Source organism: Medicago sativa, chromosome 1, assembly GCF_051527215.1.
Source record: "Medicago sativa cultivar Bolivia chromosome 1, Bolivia_mono, whole genome shotgun sequence".
Taxonomy (NCBI): domain Eukaryota; kingdom Viridiplantae; phylum Streptophyta; class Magnoliopsida; order Fabales; family Fabaceae; genus Medicago; species Medicago sativa.
The window spans coordinates 53,292,884-53,316,977 of NC_140749.1; the positions used below are offsets into that span (position 1 = coordinate 53,292,884).

The window sequence follows — 24,094 nt, forward strand, 5'->3', positions numbered from 1 at the left end:
ATTTTCGTAATTAACGCAAATAAGTCTTAAATTAACAATAGGTGTAAAAATGGAGTAGATAGAACCTGGACGAAGTTTATTCAATATAATTTGCAGAGACTTATTCGTCAATTCTGTGTGCAGCAATTACTTCACCACGTAATGTTAAAACTCAGTTTTACAAACATATTCTGATTCACCAAAATAAAACAAAGTTAGACATTGAGAGAAAATAGCAATAAGACTTCACTTAAAAGAATACTGGTGGTTCAAAATCATAAACACATGCAGGTGCCAATACTCTCAAGCACTGATCAATTGGATCAAGAAAAGCAACCAAACAATTCTTACTTTCAATTCTCAAAATTTCATTTTCATCAACCGATAATTCATATACCAAATCTAAAATAAAATTAATAACAATTCTATGTCAAGCAAAATACTCTTAAGATTGTTGGAAAAATTGGACATAGAATTATCATAAAGTAATAAATCAAAGATAAATATTAGTATAAATAAATTAACTCATAATAGATAAAAATATATAATAGGAAAACTTATCGGATTTGACTGAGGCGTGCAATGCACTGGGCTTAAGAGTATTTCGCCACCCCGGATGGATCATCCGATGCGATAGGTCTCATAGCTAGTACTCTCCAGGATACAACAGTCACTTCTTGCTAACACCGCACGTGAATTAGCAAGGTCTCAGGAACAACTTGTTGGATGCTCAAGGGAACTTAGTATTTATTTTATAGTTAACCATGAAATGTTTATAGGTATAGCTACTAGTTTGCAAGAAGAAGAAGATAGCAGTAAAACACTACTCCCCACTAGAAACCTCAGATCACCTTATATATATGAAAAATGAAAACAATTTGGAACGGTTGTAATTAACGTGGCAAAATTATTCCTAGTAATTAGGACTTGTTGACCATAACGGTAAAAATAGCACTAATTAGAGAATGAAACGTGTAATGACCAAGTCATAAGAAAAAAAATCATAAATATAATAATTAAATAGGGTAATTAACTTTAAAATAAATAATTAAAATAATCAAAATTCTAACAAAGAAATGGCAGAATATCATCTTCATTGATTTGGACAAGCATAGAGAACACTAAGTAAAGAAAGTAAATTAGTTGAAACTAGTTCAATAGTGCTAGAGATTGAGCCAAACTAAAGAAAATTATGAGTTGTGTGTATGACTTAAAAGTGGTTGTAATGAAAATTAAATATTTTTAAAGATTTAACAATTATAATTCATTGACAGTGTAAAAAAATTACACCGACAAGTATATGAATTGAACCAAAAAAGGATAGGACAATACTATAACTTTAATCTAACTAATTACAACTGACAAAATTTTACTACATATGACTGTCTCAACTTAATAAGGGAGGCTTGGTTATTGTTTTCGATCATTAGAATTTAATTTATATGTTAGGGATATTGTAAAGTAACTCTTCACAAATTTTTGTGTGAAAACTTTACAAACATCTAATTATTGCTTAGGGAGTAAACTTTTATCACAGGCTAGCATCCGATAAAAAACACAACAAACACAACTAAAACCTAATAGTGAGTGACTCTAAGACAATACTATAACTTTAATCTAACTAATTACAACTGACAAGATTTCACTACATATGATTGTCTCAACTTAATAAAGGAGGCTTGGTTATTGTTTTCGATCATTAGAATTTAATTTATATGTTAGGGATATTGTAAAGTAACTCTTCACAAATTTTTGTGTAAAAACTTTACAAACATCTAATCATTGCATAGGGAGTAAACTTTTATCACAGGCTAGCATCCGATAAAAAACACAACAAACACAACTAAAACCTAATAGTGAGCGACTCTAGGACAATACTATAACTTTAATCTAACTAAGTACAACTGACAAGATTTCACTACATATGACTGTCTCAACTTAATAAGGGAATCTTGGTTATTGTTTTCGATCATTAGAATTTAATTTATATGTTAGGGATATTGTAAAGTAACTCTTCACAAATTATTGTATGAAAACTTTACAGACATCCAATTATTGCATAGGGAGTAAACTTTTTTCACAAGCTAGCATCTGATAAAAAACACAACAAACACAACTAAAACCTAATAGTGAGTGACTCTAGGACAATACTATAACTTTAATCTAACTAACTGCAACTGACAAGATTTCACTACATATGACTGTCTCAACTTAATAAGGGAGGCTTGGTTATTGTTTTCGATCATTAGAATTTAATTTATATGTTAGAGATATTGTAAAGTAACTCCTCCCCATGGTCTTAAAACGTCACATTTGAGCACAAGTACATGAAGGTACTAAAGACTCAAAGTACGATTAACTTTAAAAGAATAATTTTACGAATTGCCTAAATATTTATGGCAGTCGTTGAATCTTCCTTTACTACAAGACAAGTTGTATCATGTTTTCAGATGAGGTACTGAAGACTTAAAGTACCATTAACTTTGGAAGAGCATATGGTGAGGCACAAGTAGCAAACACCTTAGTACTAAAGTGAGTGTACTTGGTGATTTTAAAGAAACTGTAGAAGAAGGAATAAATGAAACACATTTCTTCCTTCCTTTTTGCATATCATATTACGATATAATATTGATCAGGAGTTTTTTATTAATAGGAAATTGCAAAATAAAAACAATAAGAAGGAAAGAAAATGAGAAGAATTATTTTTATTTTCTACATGGTTTCTCTATTGGAGGTGATCTAATTTAATTTAAGGCATATCGGACACATCTCTCGGTCAAAATTTAAATTTCAGCTCTCATTATGTAGGATTTAAATTTCAGCTCTCATTATGTGGGAACTCTTACTAGTAATGAAGTTTTTGGTCTATTTAATGTTGTCTAGTTTGAGATGTTATCTCTTTGATGGTCTTTTTCTATATCTCATGTCCTGCTTTTCTGTTGATGTTTTGTAGGTTTTTAGTTTCTTTAAGTTTGTGTCCATGTTTTTGTTGAAAAGCCTCTAAAGTACTTGGCTCGCAAAGGATGAACGACCGCTGAGATTAGAGCTATCCCACTGTAATTTTTGGAAACTCTAATGTGTAGCTTTTGGTACGCTGTGATTTTGGTGTTTTCCAAACACTAAAAATCTGCAAGTCTGGGGTAAAAGTTGCATCGTCAAACTCAAACAGTTAAGCTAATGCAGACTGATTTGTTCACTTCGCAACAGCATAACTATTGATGTAAAAAAGATTACATGGATACAAGTTTTATCAATGCCACAAAAGACAGACAGGTCTATTTCATTACAAATTCGCAAAATAAGACACGCAAAACAGGCAGAATGAGATGCTCAAAATAATCACTTGGGATTAGATTTGCTCTTTTACAGGTTATATTGCCACCGGTGAAAATAAAAAGAATGGACTGCTTTTATTACCAAAATTTCAATAACCACACATTAACTATGCACTTTAAAGCACTTCAAATATGGAAACAACTGAAGCAATTCTTCCCGGCTTCGCTTCTGCAAGGAAAAAAAAACACAAATTGTTAGACAAATTGTACAGTTAACACTTATAATTTGTCATAAAAAATAGAATAGAGCTTCTTTGAAATAGGAATTTGCCTTGATGCCAATACATCCGTTCACATCAAGCGTTGTAATGCTGTTAGAACATGACTTTGAGAGTGCCTCCAAACATTTATCTGTCACGCCAACTATTCCGAACAAGCTGCAAATATACCCGTTCAACACATTAGCCAAGTGATTCTATTACAACAATCAAATATTGAGGTGATGTCATGTTGCCACAGTAGAAAGGATATGCATATGGGAATGGATTCTCTCCATTGACATAAGAGAATAGTAAAATCTGGACCATTGAATAAAAATAAGACGAGATATAAAAAATGAGAGAAAACTATTTAAAGGTGAGATGGAAACAGACAAGAAAACGTGAGAAAACAATTGGAGAGAATCCATTCCCTATACATACGTATGCAAGTGTGTGCGTATGATAGCACATTACTTCATCATGTCGTGAAAACCCTTTGTGCGGGAAGCGACGTAAAAATATGATCTGCTTCAAGTAATCATACTGTGAATGCGGCTGCAAGGACCACTACCCACTTATGGGTCTCGATGCCCCGTGTGGGACAGGCCACCCACTGCGATGCGCGCTCTGCCGCGATAGCAGTGCTATTTCCCGCTATTGACTACATAGTTTAAAACCAACTTTGGCAAGGTCTTTTACATGGCCCTCCTATACCAACTCTGAACCAAGTTAAATAACATCAAACAAGAGTGAGCCAGGTTCGATTCTCCCTAGTGCCAATTTCAGTGGGCTAGTTTGGCTTCTTCAAAAAAAAAAAAAAAAAGAGTGAGCCAGGTCTAATCAAGACCAAGCAGTTCCCTATAATTAAAGTATGCTAAATCGGTATCTTGTGCTCAGATGAGCTGAAAGACTATAGTACACAACAGGGACAGACCCATATATATGGGGGCTCAATAAGTTCACATTGAAAAAGTTAAATTAAGTTCATGTTCGCATTTTTGTGCCAGTATGATTAGTACAAGTTTTTAAAATTATGTTAATGTCTGAAAAGATTAGCTACAATATTGTATTGGGTTTTGGACATCTGCATGAGAAAAGCCCCATAATGTTGGTGCAGAAGCCGGAAAGCATCGTGTATTTAAATTCAATTTTTCTCGTTAGATATTAATCAAAGGTTATGCAAAATGATAGATGGCATTCATGCAAACTTTTAAACGATGTAGGGGGGACATTCCAATGCCCTTGAAACAAAAAGTGAACATTCAAGTTCTACTATATTTCATGGGAAACGCGCACACACACACACAACAACAAGGCCAAAAAAACATGCTCAAAGTCAAATAGTGCACCATCCAGTACCAAATATCCAAGTGCTCTAAACTTCTCAAATTATAACATACCTCAGAAATTCAAGAGAGGTGCAACTCTGTGCAATGGCTATAACCCCCTCATCAGTCACACGTACACACCTATAACGTAAAATTAGACACAGCTCGATTATTTTCATCATAAAATGAGATACACGGATATTCAAGTTGATCATCAATTTACCAAGTCAGATTGAGGGAAACAAGGTTCTTGCATTTTGAAATACACTGAAGTCCTTGATCTGAAAGATTCTGCAAGCCAAACTTAGTTCTATTATCAGTATGCATTAGATGAGTTCAGATTTGCTCCATTTATCCACCCTCCATTTACTGTCCATTTATGAGAGAGATAGACAAATGTGATAGATTAGTGAGACCCACTTAATAAGTGGACCCACTAATCTTCTACTTGTGTCTATCCCTATCATAAATGGACAGTAAATGAAGGTAGATAAATGGAGCAAATTAAGACTTGCATTAGATAGGGTTTTGCAGATAAATTCCAAGAAACGAAGATTTTACCTGGGCACCACAGAGATCCAAAAAAGTGAGACGTGTCAGAAGGCATATTTTCCTATAAGCTTCATCTGTGAAACTGAACATGAGTAATGCTGTGAATTAATCCAATCCCAGGGCATGACAACTGGAACATAAATTTGTTGAGTTTTAGTGCCTACCTAGACACTGCATAGAGATTCAAACTCTGAAGGGATAAGCATTTCTGCAACAACTCCTTCAGCCCCACATCAGTTAATTTGACGCACCTAGGTGTGAAATTATGTTATATATGTTAGGAAACCAGAAGAATAGAAAATTGAAAGAAAGAAATAGATAAAAAATAAATAAAAAATAAAAAAAACAATTTTATTGAAAGAATGAGAATAGGAGAGAAAAGAAGAGTTTTGTCCAAGGGTTTCCCTTCTGTCCAAGGGTCTCGTAAACTCGAGGGACTTAGTGTCAATTTAAAAAATGCTCTCCATCTCTACTTTTGTCCTATTTATTATGTAAGCTAATTACCTCTCACTAATCAACTAACCATGCCAATTGTCCCTAACTAACGTCTCCTTATATATCCTAACAATGTACCATAAAGAGGTATAATTCACCTCCAATGTTCCTTTTATCATCTTAATAGTCTGTTTGGAATCTCGATATGAAATAAAGAAAGAAAAAAACCTAGAAGCAATATGACTGATCTAATCCTTTATAGTGCACATCAAAAGTAGCAAGTCAATCAACCAATTTCAGACAGCTGATGCAAAAGGGATAAAACGGTATAATTCATGATTTGAGTAATGATATTTACAACATCATAATGTACTGGATCTCACAGAATCTTCTATGAACCAATAGAGATACCTTGTCAAGTTTAGTGACTCTAGTTTCGGGTAATTGTCGGCAACTAATTGTACACCTCGGTCTGAAATATTCTGCAATTATCATATCAAAACAATTTGTTCAGCAAACACAAGTACCATATTTAAAAATAAAAAAAAAAATGCTACTATTTTCTGAGAAGATAATTCAGAATTCTAGTGCGCACAACATACTTCGCGGGCATAATTTTCTACATAGTTATTTAGGTTTTTTATTGTACAGTACAACAGTATATTCGGGTAAGCATTAATGTCAACTGATAAGACCTTCCTTGTGATTCAGGCATGCTTGGTACAACTAAAAATGAAATGGTGGAATTTTTAGTGATGAAAATTGTAGTAAATGCTGAATATGTATTAAAATTACATTTAATTGTATAAATATAACCTCTCATGAACTGAATATTTTCAGCACTTTTCTTTTTAATTCCTTTCTAGACGTTAAACTAAACCATTATGTGTTTGACTCAGAGTTAGCAAACTTGATTTTCAAAATTGATTTTAGTTGAAAGTGAATATAGATTGGAGTGAGTGGTCCATGTTTGAAAACTTTTATTTCAAAATTAGTTAAAAGTCTGAAAATTTCAACTCAGTGCAAAAACTACATTTTTAACAATCAATGTAGGGATGCATCAACTAAATATTCACACAGGCCCCCGGGAAGGAGTATTAAGAAGGATGTTCAGGGTTCCATCCTTGCTGCTAACGATTTTCCCTCTCTCCTAACAAACTAACCACCAACATTTTTCCTATCAAAAAAATAAACTAAATATACACACAATGTATGATACGTGTAATGATAATAATCTAAGCGTACAAAATCACAACTATGGTATCGTGTACCTTACAACCACTTATATTCAAATCAACAATGTGTTTGCAGTTCCTCGCTGTATGCAGTAGTCCAGTATCAGTTACCCTGAAATAAGAGTCATATTTCAGTATTGTTGCTAAGGATTGACTTTTAAATCCAAGGTGAGATTTTCAAATGCTAAATCAAACATGGGTCATTAAGAATTTTCAAAGCACCTCACGTTCCAGTAGACGGAAAATGTTTTTAGCTGAGGACAACAACCGGTTATTGCTTCAATTCCTGTATCCGATATTTTTTGGCAGACGTTCAGATTTAATGACTCCAAGCTTCGAAGAGAATCAAAACACTAGAAATGCTTAAAATTACTTGGTCAGAATCACATTCAATCTATATTCTACATTTCTACATCATAAAGTATCATTGCCTTCTTTATCTAATATTCTTGTAATGTCAGAACCATAAATATTCAGTAAGTAATCAGAAACTATTCTAGCTTCTATCAACGCATTGATGAGTTATGAAAGAGAAGAATAAAACATTACTTCTATATTTAAAAAATTAAATTAGTGCATAATTTTTTATGAAGCTGGACGTATTAGATTAATTTTCAGCATCCCTAAGATATCAGTATACGTTTGATGCAATTTCCTATAATGCAACTTCAGAGAATATAAGAATAGAAGCATCTTCTGACTAGTAGAATAACAATTTTATTTATACAACATCATTTTCAATACATAGATCATTGATAGACTCGAAATATAGAAAATTTAAAAAAAAAAAAAAAAAAAGAAAGATATATGTTACCTTATCTTTAATAAGTATGAGATGTGCGTCTTCGACATCTCTTGCAAATTCAAGGTTAATCTCCTTTACATGGCGATATCTAGGCTACACGAAGGAGCAATCAAATTGCAAACCAAAATACCATTTATCACAAGGATCTGACTCCTCTGAACAACTCACTTTAATTGCAAAACAAGTAATATCAACTACTAATGAATAAATCAATGACCAATATTACATGGACATACACAAAAAATTATATTCAAGTAGAAAAATTAACTTGTAATTTTCTCATCAATGATTGACATTACACACTTTAAAGAATCGTATCCTAACCACAAAAGTTTAACGGCAATATACAAAACTGCTTCAAGACATGTAGCATTGATTTTGCCTCCAAAATTGGTTGCATCTAATTTAGATCTTTTGCCTCTACAATTGAGTTATATCCCCAAATCAAATTTACTGTTTAATCCACCTTTTAATGAAAACATCTAAACCTAAATCATTTTATGTTCAACTCACTTCTAGCCGGAGTGTATGTTTGGTTTCACAATTGGGGAAAGCCAAAATTGATTTTGTTCGGTGTAAAATTGATTTTTACACTAAAATTTATACTTGAGCTCACTTTTACATAAATATATCCAAACATTAATCAGTTTCCTTCAACTCACTTTTAGCCAAAATCACTCAATTCACTCAAAATTAAATTTTGTCACCGCAGAACTAATAAATAAACTGAAAATCAATTGAATGAAAATGAAGTTGATTAGTATAACGTAAGTACCAGAGAAAGAGCAGCTAGAAGGCGATTCCCAGCATTATTCAACTCACGAAAATTGAGTGACTAAAAAGAAGGAAAAAGATGAATAAGTTGATAATAAAAAAAAATGAAGGGAAAATGAAAAGAAAAGTGAAGAATGAATGAAAAGTGAAAAACTCACATGCCAAAGTGGTTGAGAATCGAGAAGGGTGCGATAAAGGAATGGACTAACGAGAAGAAGAGAAACAAGGTCAGTGTGATTCAGATTCGTGGAGGAGGAACATACCAGTTTCAAAACCTTTGGTACTGTTTCTCTACACCAAACATCGTTGTTCTTTGTCTCTGTTGCTGATGTTTCCTCCATATTGATTTCCAACCTCAACCTGCGTGCGTCGAACGCTTTTACGGTGCTTTGTTTTGTTGGTTATATAAACGTTACGTACAAACATTAATTTTATAAAATTTTAATTAAAATTATTTTGATTTTAATTTCTTCAAAAAATTATTTTGATTTTAATTAAATTAAGATTTAGATATTTGTACTTTTATATTGTAAATACAACTCAGGATATATATCATTTTTTTTTTCCACAAATAATATGTGTGAAAGAAAACCATAACAGTATTCTGTCCCTCAAAAAAAAAAAGATTATAGTATTCTGACTCCTCTAAAGTACATAATTTCTTTTCTCAAAATGCTAATCAGTGTCCTTAAAATACTAATTAAAAAAATGTAAAAATATTATATTGTGAAATGTGAAGGAAAAAAAAATCATATATTCGACTTTTAAAAAATCAATAATTTATTGTTTTCACTTTCAATAAAAAAACAAATCAACTTTTAACTTTCTTAACGTGAGACACCAATAACATTGGTTAAAACGACGCTTCCTTTTTTACTCATGTTTTGTATCAGTCACAATCTTGCTTCACTTTCCAAAGAAAATATAATACTCTTTTGTTTATGTGATAATGATGCATTACTTTTGAGTTTGTCCTCCTAGAAAGCCATCATGGCAACATCATGTTTTGCTAAGTCTATCCCTATCTCATTTGAGATCTAATAATTGTGTTGGAGCTTTTACGGTTTTCTTGTTTGTTTATTTGGTTGTGTTGTTAGATTTAATTTGCTTCAAGTGTGTACTTTATGTGTTTGTTGAAATGCTCGAGAGTTACTCATTTTGTCGGTACTGTATTTTGAAATGCTCGAGAGTTACTCATTTTGTCGGTACTGTATTTTAAGTAAGAGACTTACCGTGGTTATCATCAAATTCAACATGCTCGGCACTCGCACCCATACAAATGAATAATCAACATGTTGAATTAGTTATTTCCAAGATCAACTATAATTAAAATGAGTGAACACCAACAACAATGTTGATCATTGACCATATGTTCAAAAATTTAGTTTGTTTGCAAGGATTAAGAGTTTAATTTGTTAAAGTACTTGACTATACTCTCGTAATTTTAATATATTTGAATGAAGCTTACTTTCCTGTAAAAAAATGATAATGACACATTTAAATAACATATTTGAATGAAGCTCCTTTTTTCGTAAAAAAAAAAATTATAATGACACATTTAAATAATATATTTTATTCAGCAGTGATTTTTAAAAAGGCTGAATGTTAATACACAAAAATTTCAAAATCAAAGTACTTTTACAACCTAAACTCAACAACCAACCTAAATTTATTGTTAGTGAAATCACTTCACATGCTAGCTCTCAAGTTTCCTATAATATTCCAACTTGTATTACCTCTTACTGAATTAGACAAGCAATGGTCATCATTTTGCCTGTGAAAACACCATCAGAACCTATTAAGTTACATACAGCCAACCGAGATAAAATTGGTTTTATGGATCCTTCTAGGAAAGGAAAAATAATATTAGGTAGTTATTAATGAAGTGTAGGGATATGATCAATTGACAGAAAAATCAAATTAATATGTGCATGCTAATTAGGGTTAACTCCCGAGTCAAAAGCTAAGAACCCTATCAAATTCAAAACACCACATACTACCCACAACATAAACCAGTAATATCTGCCCCCTTGAGTCTCCAAAACAATATAGTTTACACCCTCCCTCTTCTACAGAATTTCAAACCTATGTGCCTAACCAGCAAAAGCAAACCAGTTGTGGATCATTGACAAAGATTTCCTGTAGTAAGGAATGCATGGATTTAGGAAAACCATGGTTGAGAAAATACAACTTTACAACGTTAAGTCTGAAGTTTTTATGTACACCCAACATGAGAATGAATTAGCGATGTCACACTAACCTAATCCCAAGCACTTGTTACACCTTGACCATACCCTCCGCCATAACTGGCAGGAACACCATAACCACCACCGTTTCCACCATAGTAATCATTTCCTTTATTATATGAGCTCTCCTTCCTAACATCACGGCCACCAAAACGGGCTCCCCCAGTCCGCTTGTTTCTACCACCACCATAAGGAGTCCTTGCTGCATAACGGGTGAGCCATGCAGGTACTTCTTGATTTGCCTCTTGCATCAGATCAGCCAATGGTTTAGCCATTGACAAATTACTGTCATTGAAGAAGGCTGTTGCTAATCCCATTTTACCAGCTCGTCCTGTTCTTCCTATCCGGTGCACATAATCATCAATGTCATTGGGAAGATCAAAGTTTACCACATGTGCTACACGTGGAATATCAAGACCACGTGCTGCAACATCCGTTGCCACTAGAATTGGAGTGTTTCCAGTCTTGAATGATCTCAATGCTTGTTCTCTTTCCTGCAAACAGAACAATTACATTGCACACAACTTTTAGTTCAAAAGTCCTAACACAATATTGGGAAAGCTTGAGCGAATTTAATAACTAATGGCAAATCATAAAGCTTGATAGAATTTAATAACTAATGGCAAATCATAAGTAATGATTTCAACAAGCAGCAACCATAGAGAAATTCAATTCCCACAAAACAATGGAACATCATAATACCATGGTTGACAACAACTAAAAAACGACCACCATGCACCCAAAAAAGAAAAAACGCAAATTGAAATTTCGAAGCATCGGTTCTATGGTTTAATGGAAAGAGCACATTATGAGTACTAGAAAGTAACCTACATATCCAATGCGCTAAGAAATTTCAATAGGATTTAGTTAAATGACAGCAAGACAGTTTTTTACCTTATAAATTTAAAACTCAAATAAAAAGTTTACTTAGAAATTTCAATATATTAGAAAAGAAAGAAAAAAAAATCCTCCAAAGTAGGAAGGGAGCATGGTGAAAGAGATGGGCTTTCATGGTAATTTGGAACCTGTCATTTCAACTATAGTGAAAACAAAAGAAGCTTCTTTTGGAAGAGGGGGAAATTAGGTAAAAGAAGCCAAATCCCATTTCTGTGGCAGTATAAACTGACAAAAATGAGTTTTTAAAATTTGAACATCGAGAAATTTCTCAAATTTTAACCCCGTTAAAGTCTCATTGAGAATGTAGAACTTAAAAGCACAAGGAAATATCAGATGTTAGTAAAAAGGAACAACAAAGAAACAGAACAAATCAAGAAAATATGTAATTATTTTAGTGTAATCATAATGCTGACATGTTTAATATTAAACACAAACTTCAATTAGCTAAACAGACTCACTTGCTGTGTTCTGTCGCCATGAATGCAAGTTGCAGGAAACCCGTTAACACACAAGCAGTGTTCCAATGCATCAGCACCTTTCTTCGTTTCCACAAACACTAAAGTCAGACCTTGCTGCAAAAACCACAAAAAAATCCTTAATTGAGTGTGACAAAACCAGAAATCTTCCTACTCTTAAATAAACGACTGTTCCAGTGCAGCATAGTTTTTGAATATTAGTGAATTTCACTAACAAAATGTAAACTGCGGCCAACACATGTACAAGTTTGAATAGCAGCAGTATGCAGAGGTGACAATTACCTTGCCATTCACATCATTTTCTCTCTGAGCATGAAGGAGGTCCATGAGGTGGCTTCTCTTGTCAGACTCCAGCACATATTCTACTCTTTGAGCAATTAGATCGGTACTTGAACCAACCCTTCCAACAGCCAGAAAGATATAACTAGCAAGAAAATCTGAAGCAAGTCTCTGCAGTGCATTCAAATGAAGGGACATCATAATCATTATTATATCAATCATGCAGCAAATATAAATTGCAACTAGCTGATTACAAAATGATTGTCACTTGTCAACAAACCAAACTCTGTTAATTAATTAGAATGTCTATCTCACATACAAAGAATAATCCTAAGCAAACAGTTTCTATGACTCATTTCAGAGTCAAACACAGTCAAACATGAGTATCTTAATTACTATGTGAAAATATCACCATAAAAACTTCAACATATCCCCAAAACTACATCACCATCATTTAATCCTGACTATAATTATTTCAAAAACACACTTACTACATATTACTTTAACAAATTAAGCAGTGTCATTGTTTGCACCTGCCAAATGAATGAAGCATGGTTATAGGCATCAATATGTCATTTTTCAAAATCAAGTGCCACTCGTAATATGTAATAATATTATTTTAAAACAATTTGGTTAAGAAAACCATATTAGTCCACATAACAGAGTCAGACACAATTGGCATATAGCATCCGCTTTCCACCTTAATGAGACAAATTTTGAATATGGACTTTTCTCCAAAAAGAACTATTTCTTCAACTCTAAGGATTCATTGTCAGCACGAAAAAACAAATATTCAAAAGTTAGCAACAGAAGAAGAGTTTTTGTTTTTCTGCCAACATCAAGGCCATCCAGATTGAGGTTCTATAGATTGATAAGAGTATGGTCATCTGAAAAGAAGAGAACTACCAAATTCACGCCTACACTTTCCTTGAGGATTATTAGAATAGGTTGTCGCTAAACACGGAAGATGAAGTATGAGAAGCATATGAGCTAAAGATGTCTTATTAAGTCGTACCTGTTCAATCCTTACACTATAGTAGTAACCCTTCCTCCAAAATAAGTAAAGATTAACATAAATAAGACTCAGTTTCATGGTAGTCAAATCGAGATATGTATCGTCTATCGTTCGACCACTTTTTTGAATCATGTATCGAAAGATACATTAACAAAAAAACATGACTTTAAATATCATATATAAGCTCCAAAATACTTCAAAAATCAATTCATAAACAAAAATAAATAACATAAAACATCCTTAATTCAATCAAAACCAAACATAACTCCAAGATAACTAGGAGGTTTTAGACCCTTACCATATTCACCAGTTGGGTGTTTTGCAATACAGAGTAAGATACGTACCGGTGATGGGTGTTTTCGTATCACATCGCAGTACGTATTGTATGTATTGAATCGAAGGATACTTACTAAAATTGTTTCATGCATGACCATGACAGAGCAGGATTTCCACAGTTAAATAAAACAAATTGTGCTCCCCTTTTAAATCAAAAGCTATTTTTCCCCTACTCTCAAGGTTGGCTATTTGTTGGGGTAGTTTTCTGTAACTATTAAACTTTAAAGTATGTTCAAACACCTGAATTATGGCAATCTCAATTTCCACGAGTACAGAAGTGACGTTAAAAATACTTCCTATACCAATTCTAAATTAAAGAAACAACAGTAAACAGAAATGCCAGAAACATACTTTTTACAATAAATGGGTAATTTAGCTTCTAAAAAAACACAAATGTTCCAGGGAGGACAGATCCTCATGCAAAAAATAACAAGTCGACAGTTTGAGTACAAGTAACAAATTACCTGTATCTCTTTGGGAAATGTTGCACTAAACAGCAGCGTCTGTCTCATGCCTGGAGGAGGCATGTCCATTTGTTCAACTATCTTTCTTATTTGAGGCTCAAAACCCATATCCAGCATCCGATCTGCTTCATCAAGAGCTAGATATCTTATCATCTGCAATGACACCCTAGCCCTCTCAAGCAAATCCACCAATCGTCCTGGAGTTGCCACCAGAATATCAACACCTCTCTCAAGCTCCCGCAACTGAAATCAAATAGTATAAGTTTGTTTGAAATTTTCTGTTCCTTACTAAAACTCAATAAAAAAGAAAAAGTATACAAACAAACATTGCATGTAGTGGAAAATAACCTGTTGGGTGATCGGTGCTCCTCCATAAGCAACTACGACCTTGACCCCTGTTTGATAAGAAAACTTCTTGGCCTCGTCATGTATCTGTGAAACAATAAAAACAAAACATTGGTTTTTGAGATACAGATAACCTAGTCATATACAGATTATGAAATCAGAAACTCGTATTAAAACCCCAACCTGACAAGAGAGCTCCCGAGTAGGGGATAGGATAAGTGCGAGAGGATAAGCAGTCCGTGCCACACGTGGTCTTTGAGCATACTGCTCCCTAAGGATTCCGCTTATAATCGGAAAGCAAAATGCAGCTGTCTTTCCTGAACCCGTCTGAGCACAAGCCATCAAATCTCTCCCAGCAAGCGAAATCGGTATAGCATACCTCTGAACCGGTGTCGGTTTCACATACTTACATCTCTTTATATTCTGATTCAACGCATCACCTAAATCTATTTCCGCAAACGTATTCACGGGAGGCGGAACATGCTCCCCACTCGTCTCCACAGGAATATCATCATAAGCATCAAAGTTAATCCCCGTATTCTCTTGCTCAGTAAACGTTTCATCAACATCATTCTCAAATGGATTCACCTCACGTCTTCCTCCTCCCACACGCTCCCTCCCATTCCCCGCTCCCCCTCTGTTAAACCCACCAAACCCCCCACCACCACCACCACCGTATCCTCCACCTACTTGTCTCCCAGCCCCAAAATCCTGCTTAAAATTCGACGAACTACCCCAATTATTACCCAAAGCCCTATCATTAGCCACCAAAGAAGGTGGCTCGGCCGGAGCAGCCATTGATCGGTTACGAAGATGCGGTGGAACATAAGCCGGCTTGACCGGGCGCGCGGCCGATGAAGCATTAGCTGCATTGTCAGCAGAATCTGCCCATGTAGCTGTTCTCAAAGTTGCAGACATTGTTCAAGTTGTTCTCAATGCTCAACAAAAACAAAATTAAAAATAAAAAATAAACCACGCTTCTTAATCAACGATTCTTTCTTATATAATCACGAATTCACGATCAGCTGAAAAAACAAAAATCAACAAAATCAGAAATTAATTAGATTCATAAATTGAATTAATCAAATTAATTATGATCTATGATCTAAACACAATAATAAGCAAGATCGAAGAAACCTAAGCTGAAATAAAATTGAAAATCTGAAGAACAATAAATATCTGAAAAATTGAACAAAAAATCTTCAAAAAAAATAATAAAAAATTAGGATTATGCGAATCGGATAAGATTGAAGGAGGAGAGGTTTGGATTTTGTACCTTGAAGGAGATGAAGATTTTTGAGAGCGTTTTTTCAAAGGTGAATCAATGAAATTTTTTGAAAAGTGTGTTATCGTTTTTTGTTTTCTCTTTTTCTCTGAGTTTTCTTTCGTATCTCGTTCACCAAACACGCTTTTTGTTGCGCAGAAAATTAGATAGATAAATATCTTTCTTCACCGGCGTAAAATCAGCATGCATGAATATTCCTTTTTCTATTTCTAATTAAACAAAATTAATTATAATCTAATTAAACAAAATTAATTATAATTACGTCAAAAAATTTAATTAATTGTAATCATAAAAAAATTAAATGAAATTCCAATTTAACGATCATTAAAAATAAGTTGTTAGCTATTTCAAAAAAAAAAATAAGTTGTTAGTCTTTAAAGAGATCATCAAACCTTATATCGTGAAATGAACGCACTTTGATACATAATAAAATTAAGGGAAATGATAATTTGTGCTCTTGGGGTACAAGTTTAGAACATAGAAACATTTTCTTGAAAATTGTGCATTCAATATACTCCCTCCGTTTCAAAATGAGTGTCGCTTTAGCCAATTGCACACAGATTAAGGAATAAAATGAAATAATCATTAGACATAACACTTTTACTAAACTGCCATTACTTTATAAGAAAAAGACAAACTTAAAGTTGCATTGAAAATTGTGTGAGAGAAAAGTTGGAGAGGGTAAAGTTGGAAGAAAAAAATTAAAGTTGTATTGGAAATGTAAAGTGACATACATTTTGAAACAATTTTTTTTGGCTAAAGTGACACTCATTTTGAAACGGATGGAGTATTAAAAGTTAAAAGTTTTATCTTTTCGATACAATGGTCTTGTTATCTTGTGCCCTAAAGGCACAAGTTAAAGAATCCAAAATTAGAATTTTTTTTTATAGAAAAGAACAAAAATTTGACTTTGAAAAGTTGAATAAAGTTGAACGCACAACTTTTAAAACAGCTATTTCTATTTTAAATTTCCTAACATATGTCGTTGTGGCACATGTTATCATTTGCCTAAAAGTAAAGGTTTTACTAACTTGGGCCCCTTAAAACACATATTAAAAATCCTAGAAATAAATAAAAAATTTACGCTAAAATTACATTATTTGACTTTAAAAATGTTAAATACGCAATTTTTAAGATGAATATTTTTATATTAAATTCCTAAATACCTGTTATTGAGGCACATGTTAACATTGGCTTAAAGTTAATGCTAGAGTTTAATTATTAATTAATTAATTAATTAATAGGGACTCTCACTTATTCTTTTTATTTTTTACAATTTATGACTCTCATAATTTTTTTTCTTAATTACAATTTTGATTCCATATTATTATAATTTTACAAAATTGATTCTCTTATTTTAAAATTTAACAATTTTGGTATCTATCTTTATCTTTATATAATACAAAAGCTTACATCTTTGAGCAAAAGTACACGTGGCATCTTCATACTCCCCATTTCATTTAATGTTTTTCCATCAACCAATCAAAAAGGATCTTGACTCATTCATTTTCTATTAGCCAATCAAAATTGAATCATGACTCACTTATTTTTCACCAACCAATCAAAATTGATCATGATATGATTTTTTCCCTATATATAGACAATTTGATTTTTTTATTATTTTCATCTACCTCTTCCTCCCATAAAAAATCACTGTTTTCAACCTTATTATCTTTTTGTTTTATTTTTTTATTTTTTATTGTTTTATTGTTTATTTAACAGTTCTTATTGTTATGTTCCTTTTTATGTGATTTCTTAGGTTGATGTTTCTTATTCATATTCTCTTTTCAATTTTCTTTTGGTGTTTATATGTTCTTTGTTTTTGTTCTGATCTTTATTTTGGATATGGAAGCCGATCAAGAGAAAAGAAGAAATGCATCACATATAAATTAGAATATATACGAAGGATTTCTATTACCACATTCAAATATAATCACTTTCATCCCCCTTTTGTTTTATTTTAATCCCTCAGTACTCACAACTTTTTCTATCTATCTATTCTTTTTTGTTTAATTTTTCTTATGTTTTTTATGTTGTTATTTTACTTTTAATATCTTGCTCTTTTATATGTTATTTTGGTTTTTTTTTTTTCTACTTTATGCTTGAGATGGAAACCAGTCAATAGACAAGAAGAAATGCATCCTATTTTCAAAAAATTGATTGAATCGATAACTTTGGAGTGAAAAAGATAAGAAATACATAATAGAAAATCGATTTTATGGCACCTTTGATTTTTGTTTTTTGAGTCAAAAAGTTCCTTTTTCTTTAACTAAAAGGGAGCAAGGTGCTACCCTAAAATTTTAAGTGCATTTTCAAAAAAATAGTAAACCATACAATCATTTATATTTTATTTCCTTCATCCTAATTAAATATTTAAATGAGTTTATACTATTTTTAAAATTAATATCCTAATTAAAGATTATTAAATTATTATGTTTTATAAGTGAAAAAATATTATGTTTTATTCAACGTCATATTTTTGTATCCTTCATTCATTCTATTATTAAAATTAATAATCACATATGCTTTAAAACTGCATTAATATTTTTATTAATTACCTTATTTATAAGTGGAAAGTTGTAAAAGTCTTATAATGACAAAACTAAATGAATTTTTGATTTCTTATTAATATTTTTCAATGGCACTTTGCCCTCAAAAAAAAAACATGTTTCAATGACAACCATCAAATTATTATCATTATTTGATTTCTCAACCAATCAAATGGATTCATCCACCCTTTGTCTTAATTTGTGACCAATTAGATTTAACAAAATCATGAAAGGTTTCAATCATACACGTATTTTTTAACAATAAGCTAAATATAATTTTTTTTCCAACAAATATAATTCTTATAACAAGCAAATTGTATGTTTTTCCACTCAACTTTCAACCATAACTTAGCATTTTGACATGACATTTTTTTCTTTTATTTTTCAACAAAAGATGCAAAACCATGCAAGAATTTAATGTTATATCAATTGTATAATTCAATGTATTTATTGGTTTGGTTTGAATGTGTTTTTCCATGATGTTATAGGTTTTTGGTACAAAATTGGATGAAGAAGAAAACAATTAATTTTGTTTCGGGAAAGAAAAAAAATCTAACAACTAATTACTAATATTTGACATTAAAAAAGCATTTGTTTTATAGGATATCTTATGTCTTTCATTTTAAATAGTATTCAAGACATTTTGCTAATTCCCTAAAAAAAAAGGACATTTTGCAAATTAAAAATAGAAAATAATTGACATTTTAAGGATCTACACTAACAAGTTTTTTAAGATAAAAATAAAATTTATGGAGAAAAAAAAGTAGGGGACGTAAATCTAACCCGATAAAGAGCCAACACAGTCTTTTCTATTCATTTCAGTGATAGTCTTTGTCCCAATTGTTGTTTTTATCATCTTGAATTTCATTTGAAAATATTATGACATTTAATCAAATGAACTTTGTTCATTGATATGACCACATATGCTAAAATTAATTTGTGATAAAATATTTCTAAGTATACAACAATGCCTTAAACTTTTGTAAAAAAATGTCTTAATTTTTTTACTAAAGCCTTAAATATTATACTATATACATTAAATTTTTTCAGCTTATTATAGAAGTTTCTTATTCATAGCACCATTATCACTAATTATAATTTACAATTTTTTGTCTTAGACCATGAGAATTGCTACAAAAAAAAGCAAATTTGTTGCTAATTTTTAAAAAGTTACTTTGAAATTAAACCAAGATTGTATTCCCATTTTTTATTAATATGGAATTTATATTTATATTTTTAATATATTTCATGCAGTGACCTTTAACCACATAAATATGATTAATACCGGTATTCAATTGAAATTAAATTTAAATTATAAACATTTGTGAAGTAATTAATTTTTTTTACCTCTCAAAATAGGAATTTTTTTCTTTGTGAAAAAAAATATTTTTGTTGTAAAGGACTCTTTGTATACCGGAGTTTGATTGAAAGATTGTTCTACTGAAAAATCAAATTCAGGTTTCCTGATTAATTTGGAACTCACTGACCACTTGAGTTCAATCACATTACAATCAATGCTTTTTTAGTAAAAATATTTCAAATAATTCTAATTTCATAATTCATATTAATGCTCAAATAAATTTTACAGTCCTATAATTGCAACTCGGTTGGAAGCTCCATTGATATTGATATGTATGTGTCAATGTTCAAACTTATACCCCTCATTGTGTGAATTTAACCGCTAGAGTACTTGAGAGAAAAAATACAAAATAAGCTCACTAGGACAAATGTTGATTAGTAATTGTTGTAGATTCAAACAAAATCACCACGATGTTAAATTAAAAAAATTAAATAAATAAAACAAGAAATTTTGTTCATGTGGTCAATTAGCTCCATCAACGACGAATTATTATGGAGAACATGAGTTTGATTCTAGGTGGAACAGTTAATGGTCAAACTTTACTAACCTCCCGACTTAACTTAAGATTACTAGGACCCCTTTAGCTTTAAAGCCATAGGGCTAACACCATAATAAACAGTGGTGGGCCTAATAGAGAATAATGTTTATGAAACGACTCTCTTTACTTTTATACAGATCTAATTAAATAAATTATTTTAAAATATGTTGTTGGAATATAACAATATAGTTATTTGTGGAACTCATTTGTTGAAGAAATTACATTCTTATTAAGTATTATTATTAAAAGATAAATGAGTAATTTGTATAAGCGACTCATTCAAAATCTCAAATTGGCGAGAGCTTTTATTCATACAAATTTAATTCATGTTTCATTTAAAATTAATGTTTGAAAGAATGAATTAAGAATTATTTGAAAGAAATACATGACATCTAAAAACTTAAAAAAAAAAATAGTTCATAATTTTCTTACTACCGGGGATCATACATTTAGTTTAATCATCACTTTAGACTAAAAGAAACCACGTAAGTGATATTGACACCACATCTTCGCCCTAAATCTTAAGACATTAGATATATTATGTTGCTCAATATCTACTCTTGAATTCAATGTTGAACTTTTACTCACATTTGACACAATAACAACTCTCCCACTCGCGCTCCCGCTACAAAGTCGAACCGAGTTTTGTTACGACTGTTGGAATTTATGGGGGAACTCACGGTGGTGTGGATTGATCCATTGGAGCTAAAGCAATCATCCAAGTGAGAATGATATTACATTTTCACCAAATATTTAAGGTATTAAGTATATGAGTCTTCCAACTTATATGTTGTCCAACGTCCACTCTTTTATTCAATGTTGAAATGTAACTTACACCTGATACATACAACATTTTTTCACTTAAGTATGGTTGAATTCTAGTCCGTGCTTGGCACGGGTATCCATACTAGTATTAAATATTTGATTTAAAATATTGTCATACATATGATATGTTTTAAATGAAGTTTTTAAAAGATTTTTTTTACAATTTTATCGATGTTGGTATTTTCTCATCATCATATCATATATCAAATCATTTAAGACATATTTTATCACCATTTTTTAATTAAAAAAATAAAATGATAAACTAAATGGACAAAAATTGCAATCATGTTTCTTTTTGTTTTTTTACCAAGACTCTCTCTTAAATTTACCTCATGCTTTTCTGTATCCAAAAAATAATTCATGCATTTCTTTTCTCTGATTAGCTCTTTTTTTTTTGGTAATAATGAAGCATCTTTCTCTGATTAGCTCTCCGACCAAAATAATAATTTTACTTTTTATTTTTGCTTGTGCTTTTTTTCCTTCTTTTAAGTGAATGAAAAACTTATTTCAAGCTTAACAAATGCATCTTGTGTGTAGTCTTCAATACAAAAACAAAAAATGCAACTTGTGTGTGGGATAATGGGAAAGATATTTCAACTTCTCATAGTAGTACAATTTATTTAAAATAATTTTTAGTGATTTTACATCATTATCAAGACTTAAAAATTAAAATAACCACTTAAACTATTCTTAAAAAAAAGTTATATTCTAAAAAAAATGTAAACTACCAACCGATAATTAGTATATAATCTTTTTAATGAGGAGCAAAGGAAAAAACAATAAAACCAAAATACACTTTAAGGACGTCCTCGTGAGCTTAGCTCAGCTGGTTGGACAATGCATAAAATATGCAAGGTCCGGGGTTCAAACCCCGGCCACTACCAAAAAATACACTTTAAGGACAATAATTTGTCAAATCGACAATTATGTCAAAATATTTGGGTATGAGGTAGCATATGGGTGAAGGAAAGAACTACGAGCAAACCCTTAAGTCATTGCTAGGCAAAAACCATTGTAAATGACATGACGAGTTATTTTATCCATCTATGAGTTTTTCGCACGCCCTATTCTGATTTTTAAAAATGAAATGTTTTAACATGATTCAGAAGGTTTTATAAGATGCTTATGTTATACGAATTCTATGATCCGAACTGTATATAGGACATAAGAGAAACTAAATAAGGCGGAAAAAGTAACTTCCAAATGACATATATCTACAATGAAAATAAATATCTATAATGAAAATAAAAAAGGTATGATTACTAGGAATAGAAATAGGGAATTGAATTCATTATAGGACTTCTTCTTTTCAAATTTTAAAAATATAGGATAGGATGCCATGCCGCTACCTGGACTTGAACCGAGATGCTCTAGCACTGCTTCCTAAGAGTCTACCAATTTCACCATAGCGGCTTACTCGAAATCATAATAACCAACTCTTTAGTCAATCGTCGAGATTGAAAGAATCGCTTAAAGTGCACTATTTATTTAGTACATTTCTTTACTAAACATTTAGTAGAGCTAGGCAAGTAAAACTAGAAGCCATCTCAATGAAACTTGAGAAAACAATAGCCAACCACCATAACTATTGCCTTTTGCGCACAATGGCTTCATAACGTGATTTATAGGATCGTTGAAGGAGATGCCATCAACTTCAATTTTGACCGTGTTACGTTGCCTGCAATAGGAACTCAAGCTACATGTTGTGAAAGTGACTCAAAATTGGAGTTTGGAGGCCAAAATTGATGTTTGCTGAAAGTACAAATCGGGGCCCGAATGGCAAAAATCGGGGCCCGATTTTGGCTGTCTTTGGGAGCAGTTTGGTACTGGAAAAATCGGCGCCCGAATGGTAAAAATCGGGGCCCGATTTTGCGTGCTGTTATTTTTCAAAAACGTATTTTTTGGGCCAGATTTGGTACAATTTTATGGGAGTTTCTTTTACTATAAATATAAGCATTGTATCAGTGTAAACCTGGAGATAGAGGGGGCTGAAACAAGGGTTTAGAAATCAAACTAGGGTTTGTATAGAGTTTGTCTCTTGGCAACAAACTAGGGTTTGAAGGTTGATTCACCTTGGGAAACACTATTAGGATTGAGTCTCTTGGTTACGGGAAGAGGCTGGGATTTGGGTAGAATTAGGCGGGAGACTTATTCTTGTAACCCATTGAATTCTCTTTTGTAACGTTACTCATCATATAGTGGAACGGAGAGCTGCTCTCTCCCCCAGACTAGGTCAATTTGGACCGAACTGGGTCAACAAATTCTTTGTGTTCTCTCTTCCTTTTCTCTCGCTGTTGTTTTCTACTTTTGGCTTGTGATTATAACTGTTCTATTCACTTTGATTATTGGTTGCTTTATTATCCCTTGCTCCACACATCAAGTTGTTATTGGTGTGAGTTTTTTAGTCGAATTCGCAACACTACATGGTGTAAAAGTTTGCGAGAATGACAAGCCTCAACATTCGCAAAATGGAATCAATCGATGTGTGAATTTGTCAAAGACACTGTCTATTATTCCTCATTTTTGTTTGGAGTTTGTCAATGATTCATCCCTATTAATAATTTAATTGAATATTCTCAAGATTTGGGTAACCTTGAGAATTAAAATAGGTTTAGATATGATTATAGGTTGTGATATGTTACTGGTGAAGTCATTGTTTTGTTGAATGAAATATGTTGATGTGTTCCATTGAATGATTTATTATTGCAATTAATGTGTTGGATGAGATTGTTCTATTATGTTAAATTGATGTGTTAATGAATTGTTTTGCTAATTGATATGTAAGTCGATATATGAACATGTTAAATATGTGAACCTTGAACATGTATTGTAAACT

The 24,094-nt window shown here is 31.9% G+C and overlaps 2 protein-coding genes across 4 annotated transcripts; both read right to left on the bottom strand.

The window, feature by feature from the left end:
* Positions 1-3,167: 3,167 nt before the first annotated feature.
* LOC146955337 (RNI-like superfamily protein) lies at positions 3,168-9,009 on the bottom strand. 3 transcript variants are annotated; one of them, XM_085721140.1, is made up of 12 exons: positions 8,802-9,009; positions 8,645-8,704; positions 7,879-7,962; positions 7,287-7,417; positions 7,101-7,176; positions 6,241-6,311; positions 5,559-5,645; positions 5,404-5,476; positions 5,066-5,133; positions 4,915-4,983; positions 3,586-3,691; positions 3,168-3,483 (listed from the first exon to the last, which is right to left on the bottom strand). In XM_085721140.1, the coding sequence occupies exons 1-12, from the start codon at positions 8,982-8,984 to the stop codon at positions 3,418-3,420; spliced, it is 1,074 nt and encodes a 357-aa protein (XP_085577266.1). In that variant the 5' UTR covers positions 8,985-9,009; the 3' UTR covers positions 3,168-3,417. The 3 variants fall into 3 exon arrangements, with proteins under 3 accessions (XP_085577266.1, XP_085577273.1, XP_085577269.1); XM_085721147.1 differs by lacking the exon at positions 8,645-8,704 and having other exon boundaries at positions 8,907-9,009; XM_085721143.1 differs by lacking the exon at positions 8,645-8,704.
* A 1,483-nt stretch (positions 9,010-10,492) lies between these two features.
* LOC146955338 (DEAD-box ATP-dependent RNA helicase 37-like) lies at positions 10,493-16,108 on the bottom strand. Its single transcript, XM_085721150.1, has 7 exons — positions 15,978-16,108; positions 14,885-15,726; positions 14,705-14,788; positions 14,357-14,599; positions 12,545-12,712; positions 12,245-12,358; positions 10,493-11,383 (listed from the first exon to the last, which is right to left on the bottom strand). Exons 2-7 carry the CDS (start codon positions 15,617-15,619, stop codon positions 10,904-10,906), a joined length of 1,824 nt encoding a protein of 607 aa, XP_085577276.1. The 5' UTR covers positions 15,620-15,726; positions 15,978-16,108; the 3' UTR covers positions 10,493-10,903.
* Between the last annotated feature and the right edge of the window lie 7,986 nt (positions 16,109-24,094).